At 43.4% G+C, this 27,421-nt stretch overlaps 1 protein-coding gene across 3 annotated transcripts in view; it reads right to left on the reverse strand.

The window, feature by feature from the left end:
* LARGE1 (LARGE xylosyl- and glucuronyltransferase 1) overlaps positions 1-27,421 on the reverse strand; it is a 590,275-nt gene that overhangs the window by 65,370 nt on the left and 497,484 nt on the right. For all 3 annotated transcript variants that reach the window (XM_082666633.1, XM_082666632.1, XM_082666634.1), the window contains exons 8-9: positions 23,780-23,892; positions 21,827-21,952 (exon numbers count right to left, since the gene is read on the reverse strand). In XM_082666633.1, coding sequence (XP_082522759.1) covers positions 21,827-21,952; positions 23,780-23,892 — 239 coding nt within the window. The remainder of the gene's footprint in view (positions 1-21,826; positions 21,953-23,779; positions 23,893-27,421) is intronic.

A 27,421-nucleotide genomic window follows, 5' to 3' on the forward strand; every position in this document is an offset into this window, starting at 1 on the left:
AGCCACGTTCTAAAGACTGCTTTTTTCACGCTGCATCACATTACAGAAGAGACAACAGAGCTCTCCTCTTCCCCCACTGGCCCCCCACGGCCCTCACCCTCTCCTCCCATGGCGGGACGGACAGCCTATCTGACCATCTGAGCTGGGGAAACACTGCTCTGTAAGACCAAGCCCCTCTCTCAAGGTACAGCGAATAACAGGAAACCTATCTGGTCCAAACCACATCACGGCTCTCCCCTAATCAGCAAAGGTGTAACAAGAGAGCAAGAACCGGGGCTGTCAAAGCAGCCTAGGTCTGAATCCCAGCCATCCTCTTCACTAGCTGTGCGTGTCCTTGGGCATCTTGTTGCATTTCCTGGGGCCCCAATTTCCTCACGTGCAAGGAGGGGAGCAGTAACCCCAACTTCACAAAGTGGTTATAAGAGGGTTACACAAATGCCTGGCACAGTGCCTGCGTGTCACAGCGGCTCCATGTGTGTGGGTTCCCTGCCCCCTCAAAGATGGGACCAATCTGCACCACGAGTGCTCTGCCCTCCTTTCCCTCCCGCCAGCAGGAGGTCCCCGGCAGCCGTGAGGAGGGAAGCAGGCATCTCGCACTCAGGAGAGGGCAGAGAGGACAGCAGCCCCTCCTTGGAACGAGGCCACTTGGCCGTGTTTGCATTTCAGGGAAGGATGAGTATACAATGTGCGATTCTCCTCCTGTGCACTCTGAAGGGTGTGAGAGGGAGGGAGAGGGAAGACTCCCTTGAGAATACACCCAACCCGGGCAGGAGAAGGTCCTGGGCCAGGCATTAAAATAATTGCATGTGAGCGAGTGACACTCATACCCAGTGGGGATCACGTCTTTGCTGTGAAAGATTCTGGTCCTTGCCAAGTGCTGAAGCCAGCAGGAAGGCTGACGGATGTGCGTCTGACTCAGGAAACCTGGGCTTCTTCAACAGGGAACAACTGTAACTAAGGGGAAATCAGGGCTGGCCTGTGAGTCCCCAGACAAACAAATTGTCACTTATCATTCACGACTCTACCAGGCACTTTGGAGGCACTGTGTCATTAAATGCTCCAAACGAGCCCATCTGAATCCCACTGTACAGTTTACAAAGATGGTACTTGACCTGCCCGTATTGCACAGCTGGTAAGCTGCAGAGCTGAGACACGAGCCCAGCTCTGAACCTAAACCCCAGGTTCCTGACTGCTATCGGGTTCCATGTCAATGGTTGAGCACTTTACAGGTGCGGAGAGGGAGGCCTGCAGAGGACAGGTGGCTTGCCCAAGATCACGTGGTGAGTTTGGACCAGGTCCGGGCTGGGACGAGGATGCATGTCTCCAGGTACTCCCCGCCCTCCCACTCCAGGTCACCTCTTATCCCATCGTGCCTCATCCTGTTCTGTGTCTGCCCAGGGATCTGGGTTTGTGTATCATCTAAAGGTAAATACTGAGGTTATATAACAAGCGGCAAAGGTTAAAGGAAGGTGGGGGAGAAGATAGTGGGTCGCTGGTAGGCCAAGGGGGTTTTAAAAAACCCTGTGAACCAAGCTGCCCTGTAATAGGTAAGCCCACTCAAAGTCTATTAATGTATATTCAGACTTACCTTTCCACCTAGGTTTTTAATCATCACAACAGAGAATACTCCATTCCCCTGTGCTAGGCTCCAGAGAAGTAAGTAATATCTATTGTTTACCTAATACCCATTATATGCTAGACATAGGCCAGGGCTGTTACTGTTGTTGTGTGTGTGTATGTGTATGTGTGGTTTCACATTCCATCCTCAAAACAACCTGGTAACGTTGTTTCTATTATCATCTCTATTTTATAGACAATAATCCTGAGCGTCTCTCAGCTAGTAAGTAGCCAATCCTAATACAAAACCAGGCCTGTCTTACTCCCAAATCTTTTTCTTTCTGCCACATCATTCATTCATTCAATACTAGAATGAGCACCGACTCTGTGCCAGGCACTGATAGGGGCTGTGATCGCAGAGATGGACACAAAAGATCAAGATTCTCTTTCTGGAACCTACAACTGAGGGGAAGAGGCAGACGTTACGTAACTGTCCATTTTCAATTAAAAGTATGACTCGTGCTTTTAAAGAGATGGTAAAGAGAAGTTGTTGGTGATCGTTTCTGGGCTGGGCTACTTCAAGTATAGAGAAACCAAGGTCCAGAGGGAGAAAGTCACTTGCCCAGACTCACAGCAGAGGGAGAAGTGGTGCCCAGCTCTGTCTCCCAGGCCACCACTCCTCCCACTAAACAACGCACCTGCCTCTGAAACTCCAACTCAGGATGAGTATTGCTGATAATTCTCATCAGCTCATGTCTGACTACTGAGAAATGTCATTTCCTGGTCCCTTGAGGGACAGAATCGCCCATCATCGCTGGCTCAGGGCCAGCAAGCTGGTGGTGTAGATGACATACATTGACAAGCTTACACACACGAGACAAAGTGACACTGGGAATGGGCCCAAAATACGTTTTTGCAAGAAGCTGGTAAGTACATGTGAGTCTATGACGCTTGTGAAAACCGATCATAACTTATTCCACTTGCTGGGACACATCAGCACAGTAATCGTTATTATTGTTAATATTAGCAGCTAACATATATTGAATGTCTGCTATGTGCCAAGCGCTGCTCTAGACAGTTCATTCGTCATGGCTCATTTGTACTTTACTTAATACTACAGGTATATTCTCATTATCCCATCTTACAGGTAAGGAAAGTTCAGCCAATTGCCCCAGGTTACACAGCTAGAAAGTGGGAGAGTCAGGATTCAAACCCAAAGAGGTAGAGACATGAGGAATCTCTCTCTTATTTCTCCCATGTCTGTAATCATCAACTGACTGTTTACAGCAATGAACATGAGATTCTCAGAAGATTACAGGATCAGAAGTGAAACCTACTCTTCCCTCCCAAACATAGGCACGGCACCATCCCGGGGATACGAAGGCTGCTGGGGTGATTTAGGACTTCTCATATACATGGGCTGAACCTCCAGCTTGGGAGGAAGTAGAGAAGGAGGCATCCAGCTTGCATGGCAGGTGGGCTGCAGAAGCTACCAGGCATCAGGGGTCCCAGGAGTGTGATCTGATTGGATCTGAAATGTCTGTAAAGGCTGAGTATGTGTACAGACTTGCAGTCAGCCTGCAATGAGCCTGAGAAATGGATGAAAATTGATTACTGTCCAGGAAGCTTAAACATCATCCGGGAAGACAGCAAAAGTCAACGTGATTAAAGGAGAAACGAGAGACTATCACCTATCAAGGGCGCAGGAAAAAGCATTTCAAAGACAGAAACAAGACTCAGTACAAGGACAAGGCTGTGGAAGGAGTTTAGCCCATACGCCGGCTTCTCAAGTACTCGGAACCCACAGGGCTCCTAAAAATAATTCTGATTTCTTGGCCAAAGTGCCAAGATATCAGAACCTGTGTGCAAATGCCACGTGAATAAGAACACGGGGCTTATGTGTTCCCAGTTACTGAGATAAGGGGTATTTGGAAAATGGGGCTCTGTCTCGAGACCTCCACTGACTTTCTTGGCTCATAGAATAACAACTGTCCTCTTCAGACTGGCAGTGAAGCCTGTTGCAAACTGGTTCCCACTTCCAATTCCAACTCTAACTCCAGGCTAAAAGAACTTCCTGGTATTTCGTGAACCTGTCTTCCATGACTCAGTGCTTTTGCATATGCCTTTTCCCCCTCCTTAGAATATCTTTATTTCTTCTCTACCATATTCATGCCTGCTTGTCCTTCACAGCTGAGCTCAAATGCACCTCTTCTGTAACTCTTTCCCTGACCACTCATGCCAGAAGGTTGCCTCCTAGTAGTCTTTCTCTCCACTCTATTCTTCATTCCTAAAAGAACATTCATTTTGTTTGTAGCTGCAATGTCCCTAGCCCCTTTGAGCGGCTCATGATCCATTTCAGATCCAAGCACTCGTGATGATTCTTCTCTCTGATTTCCCAGACTCCCTTGCAGCTAGGGGTGGCCATGTGACACAGGATTGCTCAAAAAGACACATGGCAAAGCATATATTTGATTTCTTAATCACAAGGTTCAGATAAGGTGCTGTCTTCCTCCCACCCCACTCACCTTCCTGTTGTGAACAGAGATGTGATGACTGGCACTCTGACAGCCATCCTGTGACTGTGAAGTCAACACACTGCTGATCTACAAACCAATTCTACAGCTGCTTACTCCAGGGCTCTTAGGAAAGAAATTCAAACCCCCTATTTTATTTTAAGCCACTACAAATTGGGTTTTCTGATTCTCACTGTAAGCATTCCTCATATAACACCTAAGGCAGTTGCTGGGCCCTTCCTCAGTACGCCACAGGCTCTTGTACTGAACTCTATTAGAGAACCCATCGCATGCTCTGGTAATTATTTATTTACATTCCTGCACCTGGCAGCACTGGAATATGAATTTCCGGGCCAGCAGGGACCGTGACTTATTATTCTTCCTGAGTGCTATACTGCCTGGCAGGTAGTTAGTATTCAATAGCTGCCCTTTGGTTCAAGAATGGAAATCATGATGATGACATTCTCAATAATCCTCACATTCTGTCTGTCTATAGCAAATCAGTTATAAAAGCCCTATTCATGTGGGCTTTCAGATAGAGAAACATATTCCTCTTTTCTTCATCTAAGGGCCAAACAGCTTGTCATTTTCTTTTGAAGGAATTTAAGCTCCCTCTGTTCTTCCCTTGTCTGGTATTTCAGGGAGAAGGACAATGGTCTCAGAAGTTCCTTTCCTTGTCCTCTTCAGGATTATGATATATGCTACAAAAGGATAAGCACACGCACCTGATCCCAGCCCCAGCTCCAGCTCTTATCCGCTAGGTGGCCTGCACATAGTTACCTAATATCGTGGAGACAGTCCCTCACCTATAAAAGGGACATAACAGCAACCGCCTTGCAGTCTGTGGTCAAGCCCAGGACTGATGGGTTGATGGGCATGAAGGCATTTCACACGTGCTCATTAAATTACAAAATAAATCTGGTTTTAGACTTCATGAGTCATCCACCTTACCAATGAGGAAGGCTAGATGAAGACAGGAAAGGAAAGAGGAATAAGACACAAGACTTAAAGGAGGAATTGCAGGTGGAGGCAGCCTGGGGCAGAAGGGCAGGATGGGCACAGACAACACAGCCCAGAGGAGACGCCACGCCAGGGGCCAGGCTCCTCCTGGCTGGACCTCAAGGAGAGGCCCGAAGAGGGGGCTGTTCAGAAGGGAAAGCACTAAGGTGGGTTTAACACACTGGGCAGAGATTGGAGAGTGTTAACAGGCAGGGGAGCGAGGCAGATGTCACGCTTGCTTCTTCCCAACTCTGTCACCCAAACAGCTTAATGTATCTGAACCTCTATTTTCCAATCTGTTCAAAGGAAACAATAATAATACTTGTTTCAGAGGATCAATGAGACAAGAGATGTAAAGGCATCCACCATGGAGCCCAGAACAGACTGGTGCTCAGCACGTGCGCGTCTTGGGAACATACGTGCTCCGTTCCCATGGGATCTTCTCTAAAGTGATGCTGTCCCTCAGTCTGTATTTAAACCTAGACTGTAGGTTCCTTGAATGCAAGACTTGTGTTTGTCCAACTCTGCATGCACAGTGGCAGGTCCGGTCAACGTTTGCAGACTGCCACGGAATCCACTCCAGTTCTTTTCTTCCCTCCACCAACTGCTAAAGACTCTATTCCACCTCTCTCCCTTCTCCTTTCCCATTCCTGACAATTACCAGGTAGTGGCTATTAAATAAAAACAGTGTCCTTGGTACTCAAGACTTCAGGCCACAGATGTTCTGTGACTCTTTGCCTCCTTTTACAAAGGTTCCTGTGGTTCCTTGATTTTTTACAAGTCCCGGAAAAAAAAAAAAAAATCTTCCCAGACAAAAACATTACCCAGGAAAGGGGAAGAAAACAGATGAAACTCAGCGATTATTTAGTCCCCTCATCTGGAAAACGTAGACACTTAGGCCAGTGCATGCATCCGAGGCCCTGTCCTATAGCCTGTCGTTTCTTGTTCTGTCACCCGTAACATTTCTTATTTTTCCCTGCCTGAGGTGCTGGACGTTGTAAAGAGGTGAAAAAATGAGAACATAAAAATAGATATCTTTGATAATACTCAAGGCTAGAAGGGTCATGAATCCGAAAAGATCCTGCTCTGTTCTCTCACGTTCGTCACGTTTAATGTTTCTGGTTCTTTTGCTATATAATGGGGGTAGCAATCAATTTGAACTGGATTCTGGCCTGTCTGAAGAATTCCGAGGGACCGCTGAGAGCAAGGAAGTGAGAAAGCGATGCATTCAGTACAAGCATCCTCCATGGCGTTGCCTAATGCGGCTTCTCTGCAGTCACGTGACCTGCGGATGGTAACCAGCCCAGTGCGCTCCCTCTCTAAGGCATTAATTACTAAGACTCTATTCACTTTCACAGAGTCCCCACAGGGTCCTCCAGGGAGTGTCTCTGTTGATTTGAGGGCAAGGAGGACAGAGGGAAGTGGGTTTCACCTCTAGAGACAGGCAGGGACCCTTCAGCTGAACGATTCTACCAAGGTTGGTTGAGAAGCCAATTTGGTGGAATGTCAGTAAAGCCCCTGGGGGTGGGCACCCCGTGATTCACTGCTTGGAAACTCCAAGAAGGCAAACTGGCTTCCAGGATCCCAGCAGGCATCTTCTGTAGTGGCCCGCTGTTGCTTTTCCGTGTGCTCTGCACCCTGCCTTCACAGATCAAGACCCTGCCTTCTTCCGATGATTCTAACAGGGCTACCGGTCAGGCCTGACCTGCTACAGCAAGGGCGTGTGACTCAGGATGACCAATGAGACATTTCAGACCGTTCGTGGGCATGAGTCCCGTGAAGGGTCAACAGAGTTGCTCTGCAGAGTCATGGAGGGAAAGAGGGTCTCTCTTTTCAGTATGGGATCATGTGTGCTAGTCACTCTTATGTTCCCTTGCTTTGATTTCTTCATAGCATGTTTTCCTGCCTGAAATGACCAGTTTGATCATTTGTTGTCTTGTTTGATATCTGTATTACACTAGAATGTAAGCTGGGGAGAGCAGGGCCTGCATTGTCTGGTTTTCCACGTATAACCCGTGCTTGGAACAGTGCCTGGTCCACAGCAAGCGAGCAATATGTATTTGTTGAACGACGAAGCTCTACATACTGGCTGGGGAGGCTGCCAGAAGTCACCCTGCCATGACAGAGAAAGCAGAGGCAGAAAGAAAGCAAGACAGAGGGGCAGAGAGAGAAGGAGAGGGAGTGAGGTCTTACGTCATTTGAGCTCCCATATCTAACTGTGTCAGTGCAGAGCGCAGGATACTGAGCCCTCGCATACTGAAACGCACTGAGGAATAAACCCGGCTAAGTGTTCTACCAATCAGACTACATCTATTTTAGTGCATTTGTTAACATTATTTAATGATAACAATAATTTTAACTCAAATAACTCATAAAATGAACAAAGGATTTAAAAAGAGCCCTGCATTATTATTATTATTAACCCAAAGTACAAAATAAATACATGTGAGTCCCTGGGGTTATGAATACATGATTTAAGAAATAAATATAATTGGGGGAAAGAGACAAATCTCCCTAGAGAAGAACCCCAGTGATGTACGTGGATTCTACCCCCTTCCCGGGAAGTGAAACTTCATCTCCTCACTTCCAGTGTGGGGTAGATAAGTGACTCACTTCCAAAAAAAGAAGAAGGAAAGGGAACCACAGTAACTTTACAGTGGAGAAGCCTGAAAAGACCACCTTAGCGAAAGAAAGGTGGTTAGCAGCCTTAGTGGTAACATGGGTGGCACAGTACATGCCTTGGAAGTATCAAGGTCAGTCATGAAAAAACAAAGACAGACTGAGACACTGTCAGAGACCAAAGGAGACTCAGGAAGCAGGAAGTGAATGGAAAAACTGGTGAAATGCAGCTAAAGCCTGACGTTCAGTAATAGCAATACAGCAATGTTGGTGTGTCAGTTTTGACAAGTTCACCATTGTTACGTAAGACGTTAACATCAGGGGAAGCTGGATGGGGCACATGGGACTCTACGTACTATGTTTACAATTTTCCTGCACGTCTAAAATTCTTCCAAATAAAAGTGTATATTAAAAACACAAACCAGTTCTACAAAGGAACGAGAGGTTGAGAATACTAGTAACACAAGCTTTTGGGACCAGCAAGAAAACAGCTGAGCTGACACTTCTGCTCCCAATATAAGCTCTTCCTTAGCTACATCTCCAAGTAGAGAAATGCCCATCTAATTAGATCTGACAAGAAGTTGGCTGAAAAAAAATTAAATCCTCAAGACCGTTTCAAAAACCATTTATAACCATGATCGTTACGGAAGAACTTCACCCCAAGTGTGTATTATGCCTCGAGATATTACTTAATGTGAGTACAGACATGCGTGATGAGCAAGACATTTAAAAACAAAGCATCCAGGATATAAAGACGAGCCTCCATGAATTTTGGATGACGTTTAAAGTCTTGTGAGAGTCAGTCTTGGAATTTACAGTGTTTCACTAAACCCCATGAAAAGAGTTCTGCAGTCTCTTTGGAGATTTCATACATCAAAATGAAAGCTAATAAAATCCAATAAGGAAAACACTTGTGTTTCCTGCCTTGGCAAAAATGGCTGGAAAAACACACAGAAGACAATCTGGTAACAAATGAAGTAAATTCCTGGGTCAGCAAATATCATAGGAAGAGTCCTAGAAAACAAATGATGAAAGCCTGGAGAAACTAGGATTAAACCAAATTACATGGGTGATTTGCTATAGAGTTAAATCCAAGTACAGAGGATTCTGACACGCGTCATCTTATGCTATTTGCAAGACTCTGTTTAGAAAATGAAATACACAAAGAACGACTTTTCAGTGAGCAGTAAAGGAAAGATGTCCTGGGGGAGTGATATTCTGAGCAGTGAATTCCTACTTTAACGATGGTAATGCTTTATGGAGCGTGCATATGTGGAATGACTGAAGGTACAGCTGCTTTAGCTGGAATAACGAAAGGATACCAAGAAAAGTTACAGAGGGAGTGCCCCACACTGAATTCCTTTACTGTATCACTGATGGTCAAGTTTGCAACAAAACACTGGAAGCCAGTGTGCATTAGTACTATTAGATGTCGTTGATTTGGTTAACTTTATAAAGACAAGACTGAAAATATAGAATTTTTACAATACTTTCTAAAGACATGAGGAATGACAATGAAAATCTTCTGTCCAACATAGAGCTTAGCTGGTTAACTCATGGCAAAGGACTTATAATAAATGGCATACGTAAAGACGATTTATGCATTTCTGTTTTTATGAAAAAATGGTTGTCGGTGGTATGCTATCTCATGCTTTTGGGAAAAAACACACACACCTGAATCTGACCCTTCAATGTAAACGTGATGAATGGAAAAGTAACTGCTTTTACAAAGAACCTGTAATATAGATGGAACTTTTAGAAATAAATATTTGAAATTGTTTTCCTCATTATAGGGATTTTTAGGCAAAAATGTTCCGTATCAAATCCCTCATTTCCACATTCCTAGAAACTTCAGTGGTTTGATGTCCATAATTACCAAATACTGCTTAGTTGATGGTCCCCTCTCTCAGAATCCTTTTCCTTCTTAATAGAGCCCAGATTATCCAGGGAAATGTTTCTTAGAGTGCGCTTCTAAAGAACCTGTTCCACAGGGCATTCCATGGTCATGGTGCTGGGTGTTGACATAGAATACGTGGGGGAAATGCTGGGGAATCAATAAAATCGATCAGATTTCCTTGCTGCAGGATAGCATAATAGGGTATCTGGTACCGTATATGGTACACGGAACTCCTCTCTCCCCACCCCTCCCCAGCTCTCCTCTGTTTTAAAGAAATCTCACTAACAGTTCTTAGAACTGTTTAGATATGTACCCCACCAAGTGCTATTATCGAAGGGCGAATTCTCCAGAGCCATGGCCTTGCTTCTAGGGATCCTGTTGATGTTTCCAGGAATAAATGCATCTGAACTTCATCAGCTATGCGTAACCAAGCCAGTGACGGAAAACTTAAATCAATAACAACCAAAGGAGTTCAGTTCTAAAAACTACCACATAAGCCAAGAATGGGTGAGTGTTGAGGCAAAGACAAAAGACTAAAGCTTAAAGCACCCAAAGTCCCCTCCACTGAGTGGGTCGTTCTCCAGCACAGTATCAGGGCACAAGATGATGAGACACACACCAGTGCTTAACCCTGGGCAAGCCGTTTCCCCTCTGTGGGTTCCTGTTTCCGGTCTGTGGAATGTGAGCACTGGAATGGATGAGCAAGAAGATCCCTTGTTTATAGGTTTTGCCTGTAAACTAGCTGAGTGAAAATTACCCCAAGAGAGTGGGAACAATACTGACAGATTATTAATAATAAGAATTCAAAAAGAGTCATGTACCCCAACGTTCACTGCAGCACTATTTACAATAGCCAGGACATGGAAGCAACCTAAATGCCCACTGACAGATGAATGGATAAAGAAGATGTGGCACATATATACAATGGAATATTACTCAGCCATGAAAAGGAATGAAATTGAGTTATTTGTAATGAGGTGGATGGGTCCAGAGTCCATTATACAGAATGAAGTAAGTCAGAAAGAGAAAAACAAATACCATGTGCTAACACACATATATGGAATCTAAAGAAACGGTACTGATGAACCTCGTGGCAGGGCAGGAGTAAAGATGCAGACGTAGAGAATGGACTTAAGGACACAGGGAGGGGGAAGGGGAAGCTGGGACGAAGTGAGAGAGTGGCATGGACATATATACACTACCAAATGTAAAATGGATGGCTAGTGGGAAGCTGGTGCATAGCACAGGGAGATCAGCTCGGTGCTTTGTGACCACCTAGAGGGGTGGGATAGGGAGGGAGGGAGATGCAAGAGGAAGGGGATATGGGGATATATGTATACCTACAGCTGATTCACTTCGTTATAAAGCAGAAACTAACACACCATTGTAAAGCAATTATACTCCAATAAAGATATAAAAAAATAGTAAGAATACTAGGCATAACAGATACATACTACTGTATATAAAACAGATAAACAACAAGGACCTACTGTACAGCACAGGGAACTATTTATACTCAGTATCTTGTAATAACCTATAATGGAAAAGAATCTGAAAAAGAATATATATATATATATTCAGTTTTGCTGTATACCTGAAACTAACACAAAACTGTAAATCAACTATACTTCAATTAAAAAAAAACACACAAACAAAAAATACTAGGCTTACTACATGTCTCATAACCCCGTACTAATATATCACCCCTTTTCATCTTTACATCTCCTCTATAGAGTGATTACTGCCCCACTTTCTCAGATGACGACAAGGTGAAGAAAGGGTAAGTAGCCCAGCGACAGTCCTGCAGCCTAGCCCACAGTGGGTACTCTGCAGTTTGCTGGGTGAATGGGCGATTCCCAGGTACGAGCCCTAGAGCGATGGTGCCAAAAGACAGACTACTTGGACAGGGGCCAGCTGCCTCAAATTTAATCCCAGAACTCCTCGGGTTTACCAGCCGCAGCAGTGCACAGAGACAAGAAAACACTTCCAGTCCTCGGACTTGGGTCATGCAAGGAAATCGAACAGCCACTGGCCTGAAGTTAAGAGAGGTCTGGCTGGAAGGCGGTAATTCTAAACTTTAGATCTTCTTCCCCAGAGCAACTGTTTTTCCTTCCTCAATCCATCCTAATCCTCCAAAATCAACCTTACCGTTCATCATTCTTAGTACCCTCTCTCTGCCTTCCCCTGCCTCATTTTTCACTGCAGCCAGCTTAGCTATGGCAAGCTCAATACGCTAATACACGGTGGTCCCCCCACCCCGTCTTCCTCAAAAGATGTGAAATCTGACACCTCTCTAAGTATTATAAAATGTTTTAAAACTTGAGTTATGTGCTACTCCTTTTATGCAAATGCTACAGACTGCCTCTGGAACACACATCATTTCCCCATATGGATGGCAGGTTTTCTCTTGGTTTTCCTCCTCTCCTTTAGGGTTCTTCTTTTAAGTGCACGCAGCTCCCAATTCAAAAATTCAGGCTCTGCGCCTGCTGCTTCAAATTCACATGTTCTTTCAAGGAGAGAACGTTATATTCGGGGTCTCTGTTCTGGAGTTAGCCCTCAAAAACGCACTTAATTGAAAGAGGGCTCACACAGATTAATCCTATAGAATCATTATCTCACGTAAAACACTTCCCTGGGAAAATACATTCAGGTGGGAACTCAGCCCCAAGTCAGAAGAAAGAACCTTGGACTGAGAGTAAGACAGACACGAGTTTGAATCTCAGCTCTGTCGTATTGAGCTGTGGGATTTGGGGCAAGTAAGTGACTAATCTGTACGATTCTTAATTTTCTGATTTATAAAACAGACTGAACAATATTCACCCTGTGAGACTTTTGTCAAGATTAAGTGACACCATACTCGGAACACCATTCCCACCCAACTGATCTGGAATATGCCATTTCATCCTTTGGGGTCCTGGTCACAGGACCAGGACCCCAAAGGATGAGATGTGTTTCCTGTCAATCCCAGAAAGGGATCAGTACATTCTGGGCAGCTGTTTCTCTAGCAATGGCGTGGTCCCTGTTGCTTGCCTACCCAGCATCCGGTTTACTCTTTCTAACTTGCATGTGAGTTTCCACTCCCCATTCTCCAGGGCTCTAAGTAGGGGAGGGACGGAGGGAGGACTGTGGAGAGGGCCAGCCTGGGTGGATGTGAGGGCAGAAGATGAGGAAGCAGCAGAATCTGGATATCAAGATTCAGCTCAGACCTCCTGTAGAGATCCCTCCGAGATACAGGCTGCGTCACGCTCCCAACTAGACAGGGCTCCTGCAGCCGCCCTCAGCCCCCTTTACTTCCCTGCTTCACAGCACTTAGCAGGCTGCACTGGGATTTTCTGTTTCCTTACTGCTTAATTCTAAATAGTCTGTGACCTTCCCAAGGGCAGGAACCATGGGCTTACTCAGCCCTGGGCTCCAGTAACTCTCACAGACCTGAGGACTGGACCCACTGCTTGCCACTTCCTGGCCATCACCCACTGTTTCTGACCAGGGCTTCCTTCTCTAACAGACAGTCTACTACAGACTCAAGGGCTAGACACGATTTCCTGGAATCTCGCGCAATCTCCCGGCTCTAAGCCAGCACACAGCTTCTTTGCTGGTCTCTTGAGTGTGCGCTCCTGGTGAAGGAATAAAAAGCCGCTCCTTTGGGTCCTTCTCTTTTAATTTAAGACTCAGCCAGGGAAGCCTGAGTCATCAAGGTTTAGGACTGAAGAGAAAAAAATGGAGGTCTTTGAAACATAAAAGACTGAGGTAAGGTCAAGTGCATTTCTATGGAGCACTCAAGGGGCCTGGCTGAGAACCGGGCCAAGAATAATGGCCTCCATTTTATCAAGGATTTTGTAACTGAGCCTGAGAGGTTAAGTGAACTAGTCAAGTCCTTCAGCTGGTAAGAGGTAGAACTGTCAGAATTTACAGGATTGCTTGGCTCCAAAAGCCTAGATACTTCTTCTGCCTCCTCAGTGAAACCACTCCTCCCCTTAGATGGTCTCTTACCCTATACTCAGCACAAAGTTGTCAGCTGACACCCCGGGCAGGCTAGATGCCAAGGCTGGTAAACTCCTCTCTGGCACGAAGTGGGAGCCTGTGTGCAGCTACACCTGAGCCCTATGTTATCAGGAGGGAGCTGTGTTTGTTACCAGATGTGTTTTTATGCCACTTCAAATGTAATTGGAAAGGAAATTAAACATTCTTTGAATTAGGTGAGAGTTGCTATTTCCACGAAAGGCAAGATAAACGTTCTGGAACAACTCGATAAAAAGAAGTTCCTAAAAAAAAAAAAAAAAAAAATTGGCTGTCAGACTGGGCATGGGTGAGATGACTCTATAAGAGTGAGGGAAATGCAAAAGTCCAGGACTGCCCTTCACTTGCCTTATAGCAGTCCTTAAGTTCCTGCTCAACTTGAAAGGACCCCGAGAACCATAGAGGACACAGATGGAGGGTCACTTAAGTGACCTTACAGCACAATCAGCCACAAAAAGACCTGGCCCTGGATTTGCCCCAAAGGACAGTCAAGGTTAATAGAGTTTTGTAAGACTTGATTAAATTGACGTTTTCTATCAGCTGACCCAGCACAGGTCCCTGTGGATCCCGCAGGTGAGCTTCTTAGATTGGCTACCCTTTGGGGCAACAGAGTGTGAGTTGATGGAGAGCAGAGCTCAGGGTACCCTGGATACTCCCCAGGGAGGGACATAATAACTAGCAAACAGGAGGTTCCTTCATAGATGTTGAACACAATGAAAAAAAGTGGGGGAGGAAGAGAAGAAAGAAAATTAAGAGGAAAGAAAACAACAAAGATACACCTTTCCCTGGAATCTGAGGCCCAGGTTGGCCTGGAGGGACCTACAGAAGAGCTTGGACCAGCTCTTCATCAATGTCCAGACCCAGAGGGTGGTGCTCAGGCCTTCCAGTCTCTCTCCCTCATCCCCTAAGCCTCTCCCCACCTCCAGGGCAGCTCCCCTTTCATATACTGCCTGTATTTTAGGGTTCTGTGTCAGATTTTGTTAGATAAGCTATCAGTGATAAAATGACTTCTTTTTTAGGTTTATCTAAGAAGATATGGATTAAATTTGGTTTAAATCTATCTTCCTCGTTTTGTCATTTGATGGAAACTCCTCTATTCACATATAGAAGAGGCTGCCAAAGGGGGTTCACAAATTATTTCGTTTGATAGGTTCAAAGTGACAATAATTAAGCAACACTAAGCAATGCCCAAGAGGCACAGCCATCTGCTACACCAGCACCTAAACTCTACGTGACCAATGGCTTTGTCTGTTTAGTTTCCTGCGGCATCACTAGGACCTGTAACAGTACCTGGCATATAGTAATCACTCAATAAATAACGGCAGCATGAACACATTGGTATGTACGTGGTGGGCAGATGGGACATACACTTGGAGACCAAGCTTTGTTGGCATCTACAAAACATAGAAGTTGAAAGTTTGCAAATGAAGAGTCTCCTCTAATTTATGAAGCTTTTCCTTTTCCTTTTTGTGGCTGCCAATTTAGAGGTGCTCAGAAATCATGCCAAATATACTGGCTTATGACTGGTTTCTTTAATGAAACTCATACTAATCCTCCTAAAAACAATCAACTTCATAGGACACTCGCCGGTCCCTCCACCCCCAGATTTTTCTTTTTAATTTAATTTATTTGTATTTAATTTTGGCTGTGTTGGGTCTTCGTTGCTGTGTGCGGGCTTTCTCTGGTTGTGGAGAGCGGGGGCTACTCTTTGTTGCAGTGTGCAGGCTTTTCATGGTGGTGGCTTCTCTTGTTGAGAAGTATAGGCTCTAGGCGCGCGGGCTTCAGTAGTTGTGGCTCACGGGCTCTAGAGCGCAAGCTCAGTAGTTGTGGCGCACAGGCTTAGCTGCTCCGTGGCATGTGGGATCTACCTGGACCAGGGTTCAAACGCGTGTCCCCTGTACTGACAGGCGGATTCTCAACCACTGCGCCACCAGGGAAGCCCCAGATTTTTTTTTATTGTGGTAAAATATACATACAGTTTACCATTTCAACCATTTTTAAGTGTATAGTTCAGCGCCCTTAAGTACATTCACATTGTTGTACAACCATCACTGCTATCCATCTCCAGAACTTTTTCATCATCCCTTACTCAAACCCTGTACCCATTAACTCCATATTCTCCCCTCACCCCAGCTCCTAGTAACCTTTATTCTACTTCCTGTGTCTATGAATTTGAGTATTTTAGTTATCTCATATAAGTGGACTCATACAATATTTGTCCTTTTGTGTTTGGAGTATTTCACTTAGCATGTCTTCAAAGGTCATCCACGTTGTAAGCTGTCAGAATTTCCTTCCTTTTTCAATAAGGCCTGCCAAGGTTTTTAGTTGCACTGATTTTTGTGGAAGTTTATTGTTTTTCTTTTTGATATGAAAATAAGACTTGAGGGCTTCCCTGGTGGCGCAGTGGTTGAGAGTCCGCCTGCCGATGCAGGGGACACGGGTTCGTGCCCTGGTCCAGGAAGATCCCACATGTCGCGGAGCGGCTGGGCCCGTAAGCCATGGCTGCTGAGCCTGTGCGTCTGGAGCCTGTGCTCCGCAACGGGAGAGGCCACAACAGTGAGAGGCCCGCGTACTGCAAAAAAAAAAAAAGAAAAAAAAAAGAAAAAAAAAAAAGACTTGAGCTTTTAAGTCTACTGTGCCACTGCCTAGTCAAACAATGCCATTTGTTATGAGGACACATGGCCTGACGTCAATCTGTCACCATTTGCCCACTGGTAGCTGGTGGAGTGCTTTCTGCAGGAAGTCATCCACGTCTCAATTTTTGACCAATTACATCCAAGCCCTAGATTGTAAAATAGGTGTTACTTCAAGTTTACAATATTGTGCCAAAGTGTTTTCCCAATTTGTTTGTATACGTTTACACTCCCATCAACAGTACAGGAGAGTTCCTACTGTTAAATGAGACTTCATTAGTACCACTTTTTCAATTATTTGTGGTCTTAATTTTCACTTCCCTGATTAACAAAGAGGTTGTACATCTTTCCAAGTGTTTATTGGCCATTTTCTTTGCAATTCTGTGAAATGAATTCATGTTTTACACATTTCTCTTCAAATTTTTTGCATACTTTGTTTACTAGTCCTTAGTTGTATATGTTGAAACTGTTTTTTCTTTTCTCTTTTTGATGCCACTTTGATGGAGTTATTAATTTCAACGTGGTTGAATTCACTGACCCTTTCATTTATGATATATGCTTTTGGTGTTTTCCTTATTCTAAGGTCATAGGCTAATTTCCTAATTTTTAAAAAAATCAACATTTAATTTGGCCTTTCACTTTGAAGTCTCTAATCCATCGGAGTAAGTTTTGTATATGGAGTGAGACAGGGACCCATTTTCAGTTTTTCCTGATTATCATACATAATCAGCTGTCTCAACACCATTTACAGAAAATTACATCCTTTCTCCAATGGCCAGCAATGCCACCTTGTCGTGTATCAAATTTCCATAAGTGTGTGGGTGTTCGTGGGCACCCTACTGTTTTCTTTTAATTATTTAGCAGAACCCTAAGCAAATGCTCAGCAAAAGTTTGCTGTAGGTTTTCAGTAGATTCTGTTCATAAGAGGTTTTGTCACAAATGAATATTTAATTTTATCAAATAATTTTCCTGCATCTATTTAGATAATCAGATGGTATTTCTCCTTTAATCTATTAACGTGCTAAATGACACTTGTGGATTTTTTTCAATGTTAGATCACTCTTGTATTTCCTGGAATAAACCAACTTGGCCATGATGTATGATCTATTTTATACATGGCTGGATTCAGTCTGCTAATATTTTGCTTAAGATTTTTACATCAGTATTCCTGAATGAGATAGGCCTGTAATTTTCCTTTCTTGTAATCTCCTTGTCTGGTTTTGGTATCAAGGATATCCTGGCCTCACTGAATGAGTTGAAAAGTGTTCCTCTTTTCCTATTCCTTGGAAAAGTTGACTAAAAACTGGAAATACCTTTTGATTAAAAAAAAAATTGGTAGAACATCTTCTTCTCACTATCTATCTAGGGGTACTATTTTCTTTGTAAGAAAGTTTAATGACTAGAAAATAATCCAGACTTTATATTTTTTTAAGTCAGTTTTGATAAATTATACATTTATAGGAATATGTTCCTTTCACAGTTTTCAAATTTATTGACATAATATTGTTCACAGTATTCTCTTATTATCTCCTATAACTCTGCTTTATCTCCTAGAGAGAAAGTTCCACATGTGAGAGGCTTTTGTTTGCTTTAATCTTTGTTGTATTCCTAGAATTCGGAAGAATCACTGGGCTCAAAAACATTAAGAGATTGAGTAAATGAATCTGCATTTATATCTTCTTGGCGAACTTTTTGTTTTTAAGTTGTGACCATCTCTGTACCTACCAATGCTTTGTCTGATATCAAGATAGTCACCCAGTTTTATCTGGGATGATATCTGCCTGATATTCTTTTCCCATAATTTTACTGTCAACCTTTCTGGGTAGTTTTGTATCAGGCATGTCTCTTATCAATAGCATATGTTGAATATTGCTTCCTAGTCAATCTGACAACCTATCGTCTCACTGGCAAAATTAGTTTATTTGATTATTGATATAGCTGGACTTATTTATATCATTTTGATTTCTTGTTCTCTATTTCCCCCTACTTTTTCTATGCTCTTATTTATTTTTCTTTTCTTGCATCTAATTCTTCTTTTAAACGATTGAGGTATTTTGGTTGGTTATCTTGGTTTTTCTTATTCCATTCCATCTCACCCATTTTTTCCAGTTCTTTTAGAGCTTAACCTTGAAATGTTAGCGTGCATACCTAGCTTAGCAGCTAAATTTAATATCTCATCCCCCTCCTCAACAAAGCAATGACCTCAAGGAGTACTTTAATTCTCATCACTTCCCTCCTGACTTACATGATGTCACTGCCTGATAATTTAGGTATAATGTTTTTAAACAAACAAATTACATTATTATTACTACTACTGCTATCATGTAGAAACTGTTCAGAGTTTCAATACATTTCTTATTTGTTTGTTCAACATTCCTTTTTGAATCTGAAATCATTTTCCAAAGGATTCCAAAGTACATTTTCCTTTGGACGTTTCTTTGCATAAGTATTTTGGTGGTAACTTCTCTTTGTTTTTACTCATCTCGATATTCCTCTCTCATGTTTGAAAGATTGTTTTGCTAGGTACACAGTGTGTTGTTATTGTCTCTCAGAACATTGAAGATATTCTTTCTACTCTTTTCTGGCTTCTGCCATTGGAACTCTCATCACACATGTGGAATTTCTTTGTAGAGAATCTGTCTTTTCTCTTTGGCTATTTTTAAAATCAGCTTTCTTTAGGGTGCTGCAATTTCACTACTGTAAGTCTAAATATGGCTTTCTCTTTACACTGCTTGGTAAACACAATCCTTCTTGTATCTATGGATACCTTTTAACAGTTCTGAAAAATTCCCATTCACCACCCCCATCCAATGATGCCTCACTTCCAATTTTCTCTTTATCTCCTTCTGATAATCTAATCAGACATATCCCAATACCTTAACTTCCCTTTATTTTTCTACCTCTTTTTTTTCAGTGTGCGTGTTTTGGGTAATTTCCTTAGATATTTCTTCCTGTTCACTAAGTCTCTCTTCAGCTGGGTCTAATCTACTGCTTAACACATTTATTTAATTTATAATTTCAATAATTATATTTTTCACTTCTACAAGTCCTAGTTGATCTAAATAGGCCTATTCATCTTTGAGAATCTCTTGTTCCTCTAACCTACTTTCAATATTCTTTTTTTATTTTTTATACAATACAAATGCTTATATTATGTTTCATGCCTGATGAGTCTAATACTTGTAGTCTTTGAAGTTTAATTCTATGGTCAGTTTCTGCCCTCTCTCATGGTAGCTTACTTCCTTGTGTGTTCAGTGATAACTGACTGAGAACTCATTTTTCTAGAAACTCCACCTAAACGATTCTGAAGTCTTGTTTTTGAGAGTATTCTTCAAGATCAGATTTCTGTTTGTTTCTCCCAGGGATCTGGAAATTTTTCATTTTTTTCTTTGTATTTCTGCCCTACACATATCATTTTAGCTCCCCAAATAATATGAGCACAGGCTTGAAATCAGGAGTTCTCAGGGGAAACATTTCTCCCTTATTCCACCAAAAGCAAAGAATGAAACAGGCAACAATCTCTGTTGTTTCCTCCTATACTATGGGTTTTTAAACTGTTTATCTACCGAGGATATCACTCTTCATGGATCCTGACTTTATGCCAGGGTCTTCTAATTGTGTTTTTTCGTGTTGGGGCCCAAGTTCCCACACATAGCATTTCAACAGAATGGCTATACGTATGGGTTGCCTGATTTTGATTTAGGCCTATTATCCCAGTGCAACCCACGGTAGCATTCCCTTGTTTGCACAATAATTATACAGCTATCTACATTTATACAAGGCTCCCAGACGCCAAGGATAAGCAAATATCCAGCAAATGTCAGATGCAGCTGCTTTTTGCTTATCATCCTGGAGTCACACTTTATTACTGTTTTTTGGCCTCTGTTTATTACTTCATTTAATTTATGAACTGATCAGCTATGCTTTCAAAACATTAAAAAAAATTTTATGCAGCATTTTTAGGTGTTCTTTATAGGGTTGGTTTTATTTTCCTCCCCTTTGAACTTCTAGTTTATGATATTCTTGGAAATATTCCTGTGCATTTCATCTGTTTTCCTTATGTCTAACAAATACATGACATATTGAAGGAATTTCATAAATGCCGATTTAAAGAATGAATAATGCAGGTACTTCTGTTTTAAATATTTTGCAATGAACTTCAAGTGCTTTAAAAAACAGTTCTTTATTTTTGACTCTGTGATTTCACTCCTGAGAAGGTGTGAACTTTGAGCTGTTCAATATTTATATTTGTGAAAGTTTGAAAACAACTAAGGTAACCAGAATGGCTAAGCAATGGAAAAACACAAAATTCCATGTAAATTGTGACTACAAATAAGACATAATAGGTACATAATGCGGATATGGACCAGAAACCAATAAGGGAAGCCTGACTTGTTAGAAAAGCAAGGTTTGGGTCCCTTTTTCCTTTTTATAACTTGCAATTATTGTTACCACATCGTCACCTGGGCAATGGGTATAAATTTTAAATGAAACAAACTCTCTATGGATGCATGTATCTAGTTCTTCTCTTACAGCCAGAGGGCAAACACACTTGGTGTCAGACAGACCTGGGTTCAAATCATTAATCTGTCATTTAATAGCTGAGATCAGTTTTTCATTCTTTCAACCCTTCACGACTACAGGCAGGGAATTCTGACACACCCCTTAACTCTGGGCTCAGCCACACGGTTACTTTGGCACATAGGATGTCAGCAAAAAGGACTCGGGTTTCCTTGTGTGCCCTAGGGCTTCCTTTTCCACCTCTGCTTTGCCATGAGAACGAGCTAGACTGGCCTGCTGACAGGACACAGGAGACACTGGAGGAGAACCAAGTTGCCCTAGCCACAGCCACCCCATCTGAAGCTGACCACAGACATTTGGCTAAGCCAGTGACTATCAGACAACCATCCAGTCAACCTGTGGACTCATCAACTAAATACATGGTTGATGATTTAAGCCCCTATTAGAATAGTTTGTTACGCAACATTATCTGTGGCAGTAGGTAATTGATACACACACCCCTTCTTCTTTGTCTATCTCCTGTCAGGCCTTACCACTGTGTTTGGTACTTAGAGACCAATGATAAAGGCTTTTCTGTCACTGTCCTTTCTCCCTGCTGGCATCTCACCTCATCCACAACTATCATAGCATCTGTCATCTTTTTTTACATTTATTTCCTTACATGTTTCTCTGCTCCTCTCTGCCAAGAATGATTTGAAAGTAGAAAAGAAGTTATTCATATCCATATCTACAGCACCTGGCACAAAGGAGGCCCTCAATAAATGTTTTCATTTGAATTAAATGAGCCAACATGAACCAAAACAGCCAGCAGCAGGTAGCAGGAAGAGTAACCACACACGCTGGTTCTTGTGCTGGGAGGCCTGATGCTTTCCAGAAAGCCAAAACAGGGCGGGGTGGGGGGGAACAAAACAAAGCATAAAAGCCCATTCTTTCTGCTCTTCTGCACCCTTCTCTCTCTCTCTCTCTCTCACCACACTGCACACAAAGCTCCGAGCCAATCATTCCCCTGAACGGCGCTGCCCCATCCAGCTTCCCTCTGCCACCGCCCACCAGGGCCTTCCTTACCCTACCTTTAGATCAGACACGTCTCTGTAGCACTGCTCAGAGCGGGTGTGGTCTGACAGTTGCACGTTCCAGAAGCAGGGGAGCTGATACACGAGGAAGGGGTTTTGTTTGATGACAGCGTTGAAAATATCCTAGGGGATAAAAGCCAGAGATACGGTCACAACAGTCAGATGGGCTCAGCTTGTGATGCTGGCTCTTGAGGCACCACATCTCCTGCGCAATCTCTTGAGCCTCCGGCTCGGAGCACAGGCTCACTTGCACTGCAGGGCATCTCCCTTGCCTTTTATCTCTAGAAACCAAGCAGTCATGTTTGGATAGAGAGGGGGGAATGCCCCACACTGACTTGAAGCTCACGGGTCCTGCTGGTCTCAGTGCGCACCGTCCAGCGAAGGGGGCAGACACGGAGCGTCTCTTCCACCCGAGCCAGCATAAAATAAATGAAGTCACTTTTCCGCCCTCTTCTCACCTCACCGAGGAACCCTGTTGTCATCCATCCTGAGCCTCCTGGAGAGGAAACTGCGTGATGACAGGTTGCTCTCCTTATTGAGGGGCTGAGACGAATGATATATCCTGCTTCAGCAGCATTCCCTGGGGCGCTGGGCAGACTCGATGATGGATGCAACCCGGGATTCCTGCGGGCCAGGGTGCCTGTGCCCGTGCTCCACATTTCCAAATCCAACTCTGACTTTTCCAGGGAGGCTTTACTTCTTGTCGGCTCTTCTCCAAGCTCTTGCACCAGCCAGGCCACACATATTAACTAGCTGCTGACAGGTGGTGTCGGGAGGTGAATTATGGGCCTTCGCAGAAGGCGATGGCTGAATCATCTATCCTCCATGGACATGGACAGGCAATTGCTAGCTTTTGGGGACACACTCAAGTCATTATGACCTGACTTGAAATATGATGATGGAGGACAATTTTCCCCTCAGGTTTAAAACAGGTACCTGGGTAATTTTTAACTCCTTCATTATACCATATCTCACGTTTGAAAAAGGAAATTAGTTTCTGGCTGCTCGGGAAATACAGAATAACAACAATGCTAAAAAAAATAGTAAACTAACACCACAGAGTTTCTTGTTTCCTCCACGTTAGAAAACTTTGCAAAAATTCAACAAATCAGACAACTGAATGTTGAACAAAAACAGGGAGTGAGCTTGCTTTTTGGTTAAACAGGAAAGGATAAAATGCAGAGACCTCAGGGAAATCGTCTTTACATTTCAAGATGGCCATTTATACCACGGGAAACTCATAATCTAGATGTGTGACCCTGGTAGACTCCAGGGCAAAGGCTCAGGCCTCTGTGTTTCGTAGCCAAAATGAGAAATGGGGTTTAAATGAATTTGTTAATAGTTTGGTGGAGTTCATGGGTTTTTTCAGATTGCCTGGATTAACAGCTGGTTTCACCAGCCAAGGAGGTTTGTCCCTTCTCTTTAAATGCATTTCCCTTGAGGATGGGGTCATAGTGTAGGATCTAAGCAAAAGGCTTTGCTTCAAAAGTTAGATTCTATTTGCCAGAAAGGAAAATGGAATCTTGCCTGGGAAATATGCCTTGGTATTCTGGAATCTCAGGGGGCAGGCACTGGATATTCTACACCAAGATGAAGACTGTGACCTCCTAACACACCAAATTATCATTTACTTATGACTCTTCTTCAATAAACTATGAGCTCTCTGAGGCCAAGGACTGTGTCCTTCATTTATCTCCGTAATCCTATTTCTGAACATATTCCCTGGCACGCGCAGTGTGCAGGGCAAGTCTGCTGAACACGCACACGAACGAACAAGGGGAATGAACTAAGGGAAGTGCTGTCGTCTCAGGCTCGCAAGTACAAGGCCGATCTATCCAAGTAAGCAGTCATACAGATCTGGAAGAATAATGCAGACTCAGCCACTTGCAAGTCTGAGACACAGCAGCGGGGTGCTCAGGAATAACCGTACCTTCTAAGCTGCCTACTTACCTGATCAGCTAAGGATGTGGACAGCATGCCCATCAACTCCCTCTCTGCAGTCAGCCTCCACATCTGCTCCCACTTCATCTTCCGCAGCTTATCCAGAAGCAGCAGGATCACCCCTAGACAACAGTATAGGATGGAAGAGAGGAAAAATACGACAGTAAGAGAGACAGCCAGGCACGCCTGTCTACGTGTTTTGGAGATGAACACATCTGGATTCACCCCAGGCTCTGCCGGGTACTCGGGATGAGACGTTAAACAATCTCTCTGAAATAGCCTCATTGTATGGAGAACGTTAACACAGACCTCAGAAGCTGTCCCAAGGACTAAGTGAGACGGGCAAAGGAGCCCAGCGCTCCCTAGAGATGATGGCTGTACAACAACGTCAATGCACCAAACGCCACTGAACTGTACACTTAAACACGGTTAAGACGGCATTTTTATGTTATGCTTATTTTACCACCCAAAAAAAAAGCCTAGCACTGCACCTGACACATAGCACATCACCTGTAAGCACAGATTCTCTCTTATGTTTTTCTCCGGATATATGACAACCTACCTAGGGTTAGCTGATGGATGGTGTTTATACAACATATGCCATTTATCTTTACAGAAACAAAGCAGATCCTCTCTGACTTTATTCTGGGTATGTCTTTGCCAATTTGCTTTATACCTACTGATAAGCCATATGAGCTCGTTGCAGTATTCCTGGTTTCGACAGACTTCTTTGGTCCAACAGAATCAACACAGATGGAAACTATGGTGAAGGCTGTGCTGATGCTGGGTGTTCAAGATGGGGCTCCAAGAGCCTTTGGGTTCATAAGATACTAATAGTCAGAGGCTGCTTCCTCCTCCTTTCCACCTTCTTTTTTTGCGGTTAGTTTTCATGGGGAGGGACCTGAATGAAGGGGGGGATTGTCTAGGAAGGGAAATTGCCCTTGTATACACCTTTGTATTTTTTAAAATGTTAAAAACAACTAAATGTATTATTCAGGTAAAAATAGATTAGTAAAAGTCTAAAAAGAAAAATACATTTTGGCTTAGCTGAATGGCGTAGGAGCAAATGTCTACCACCAGGTCGGGGAGAGCCTGCAGAGACAGTACAGAGCACAGAGCACGAACGGCCAAGAGAAGGTCCCTGCAGGCCGCTGCAGTTACTTTGGTGGATGGAACTGTGGCCGTGATGCCCTCCCCAATCAATACTCCTCAGGAAGCTTAGCTCAGCAAAACAGTCAGCGGAGAAAACTCCAGGCAGCTGAAAAATGATCTTAGTTGATACCTAGTGCGTTTTCTAAGACTGCTGGAAAGAAACTGATTCCCCAAATCACACATAAACGTCAACACTGAGACTTTTTTCTACTTATTCCAGTGGCACATACTTGGAGAAAAAGTATATTCACTATTCTTTTAAAAAAAAAATTATTTATTTATTTATTTTTGGCTGTGGTGGCTCTTGGTTACCGCGAGCGGGCTTCTCATTGCGGTGGCTTCTCTGCGGAGCACGGGCTCTAGAGCGCAGGCTCAGTAGTTGTGGCTCGCGGGCTCTAGAGCGCAGGCTCAGTAGTTGTGGCTCGCGGGCTGTAGAGCGCAGGCTTAGTAGTTGTGGCGCACGGGCTTAGTTACTCTGCAGCATGTGGGATCTTCCCGGACCAAGGCTCGAACCCGTGTCCGCTGCATTGGCGGGCGGATTCTTAACCACTGCACCACCAGGGAAGCCCAAAAGTGTATTCACTATTTAGTGAAAGGTGTTTGTTCAGGGAGAGAGTTGAAATAAAATATATATGGTTATGGGAAGAATAGGATAATACACAGAGATCTGAACTTGTAAGTCAGAAGGGCAAAGCATATTTATTGCATATCTCCCTTGTGCTTTGTTAGGTTTTTTTGCACATCGATAAGGTAAATATTGTCATCCTTATTTTGCAGGTGGGGAAACTGAGGGGGGCGGGTGGGTCAGACACTTGAACAGTTCACAGTACAAGAGCAGCTCTACGAGATCCGAACTCAGATCTGCCTGACTCCAAAGCTGGTGCTTCTTCAGCTATACCACACAGACCAGAGCCCCAGCAATGCCTCTGGGGAGTTCTGTGACTCAGGCCAAGGCCTTCTCCTTTTCTGACTTTTGGTTCCTACCTGGGTAAAAGGAGGAAAATACTACTTGCCTTGCAAACTCAGAAAACCGCCACGCCCCCTAGTGGTAGGCTGGTAAATGTTTAACCACCAGCTAGCTCTTCAGGGGAAAAACACCCCAAACCTAGATTTGTAGCGACTGCTGATTGCCATGGTGTAAATACTCTCATTGTGGCCGATTTCCAGCTACTGATGTGATGTCATCAAACAAGCAGTTGGGAAGGACTGAGCACAACTGGCCCTCCTGAGCTAGGGGGAGTTAGGTCCAGCACACCATTGAAAGTGTTCCCCAAACACGGGAGGAATTTTAGAAATAGCAAAATTCACCACAAGGGTATTATTTGATTGCTTCTTTGGGGGAGAAAGGAAAGAAAAATTGACAGCGTTACAAAACAAGAGAATATAGTGACGGATTCAAGAAAATAGATTCCAGTCACACATATGAAAGAGAATTCCACTAAATCTTATTGCAGAAACTAATGCTAATTAGATTTAGAATTAGGGCTAGATGCTCCAATATATAGAAAAAATGAGGAATGCAGAAACTATAAACAATGACGAAAGATACTTATGCACATTCTGAAGCCTCTGGAGGCATCATGGTAGATCTATCAGTCTCTGGAGACTGACTGAGAATTGATGCTTTTCAATGGTGTTAAGACTTAGCAAGTCCTAAGTGGTAGCTGTGACTCCATACAGTTTGCCAGGCTAGTTGAAAAGAGGTGGGGGGATGGTCCAGAACAGAAGACTAAAGGCAGAAATGTAGGGTCCTTCTCCCAGTTACCCAACCTTCTCCTTTGTGTGATTTTAATTTAACTTTTAGAAGCATGAACTATTTCAAACTAACAGAAAAGTACCAAAACTAATATGACAAATACCTACCACCCCGATTTAATAAATGTTAATATACTGCCACATTTGCTGTTCATAATAAAATGTCACAGATAAATGAGAAGCTCCACCATCTCACTGTAGCCCTCCCTCTCCCAAGGGTAACCAGTATCCTGGAGTGCCTGGGTTTCATTTCCCTGCATGTTTTTTAAATTTGTATTCTCTATGCATATATTAATAAACAATATATGGCATTTTCAGTATGTTTCCCAGTGCATATTTTCTACTCTAACTTACCTTTTCACCCAATGTTATGGCTTTTAAGAGTTAACCATGTTACGGTTTCAGCATCTAGTTTATTCATTGTAATCACTTTATTCATTCCTTGTATAGCTGCACCACAGTTTACTTGTGCATTCTGCTGCTGAAGGACATTTTGGCTGTTTCCCATGTTTCTGTTCTTATAAACAATGCTGCAATAAACATCCTAATCCCAATTCATCGGGCACACTTCCGAGCGCTCAGCTGGGGTACAGCCTCCCATGTTGTACAAGGATTGCTGTGTTGATGGTGCTATTTGTCTTGAAACATCTTGAATTGCCTCATCTTCCTTTTCTCTTACAAATTAGGCCATCACAGAGACTCATGGAGTCTACATTTAAAGTGCCTTTCACATTTCTTCTTTTA

This window comes from Grampus griseus, assembly GCF_964374135.1.
Source record: "Grampus griseus genome assembly, chromosome: 11".
NCBI classification, from domain to species: Eukaryota; Metazoa; Chordata; class Mammalia; order Artiodactyla; family Delphinidae; genus Grampus; species Grampus griseus.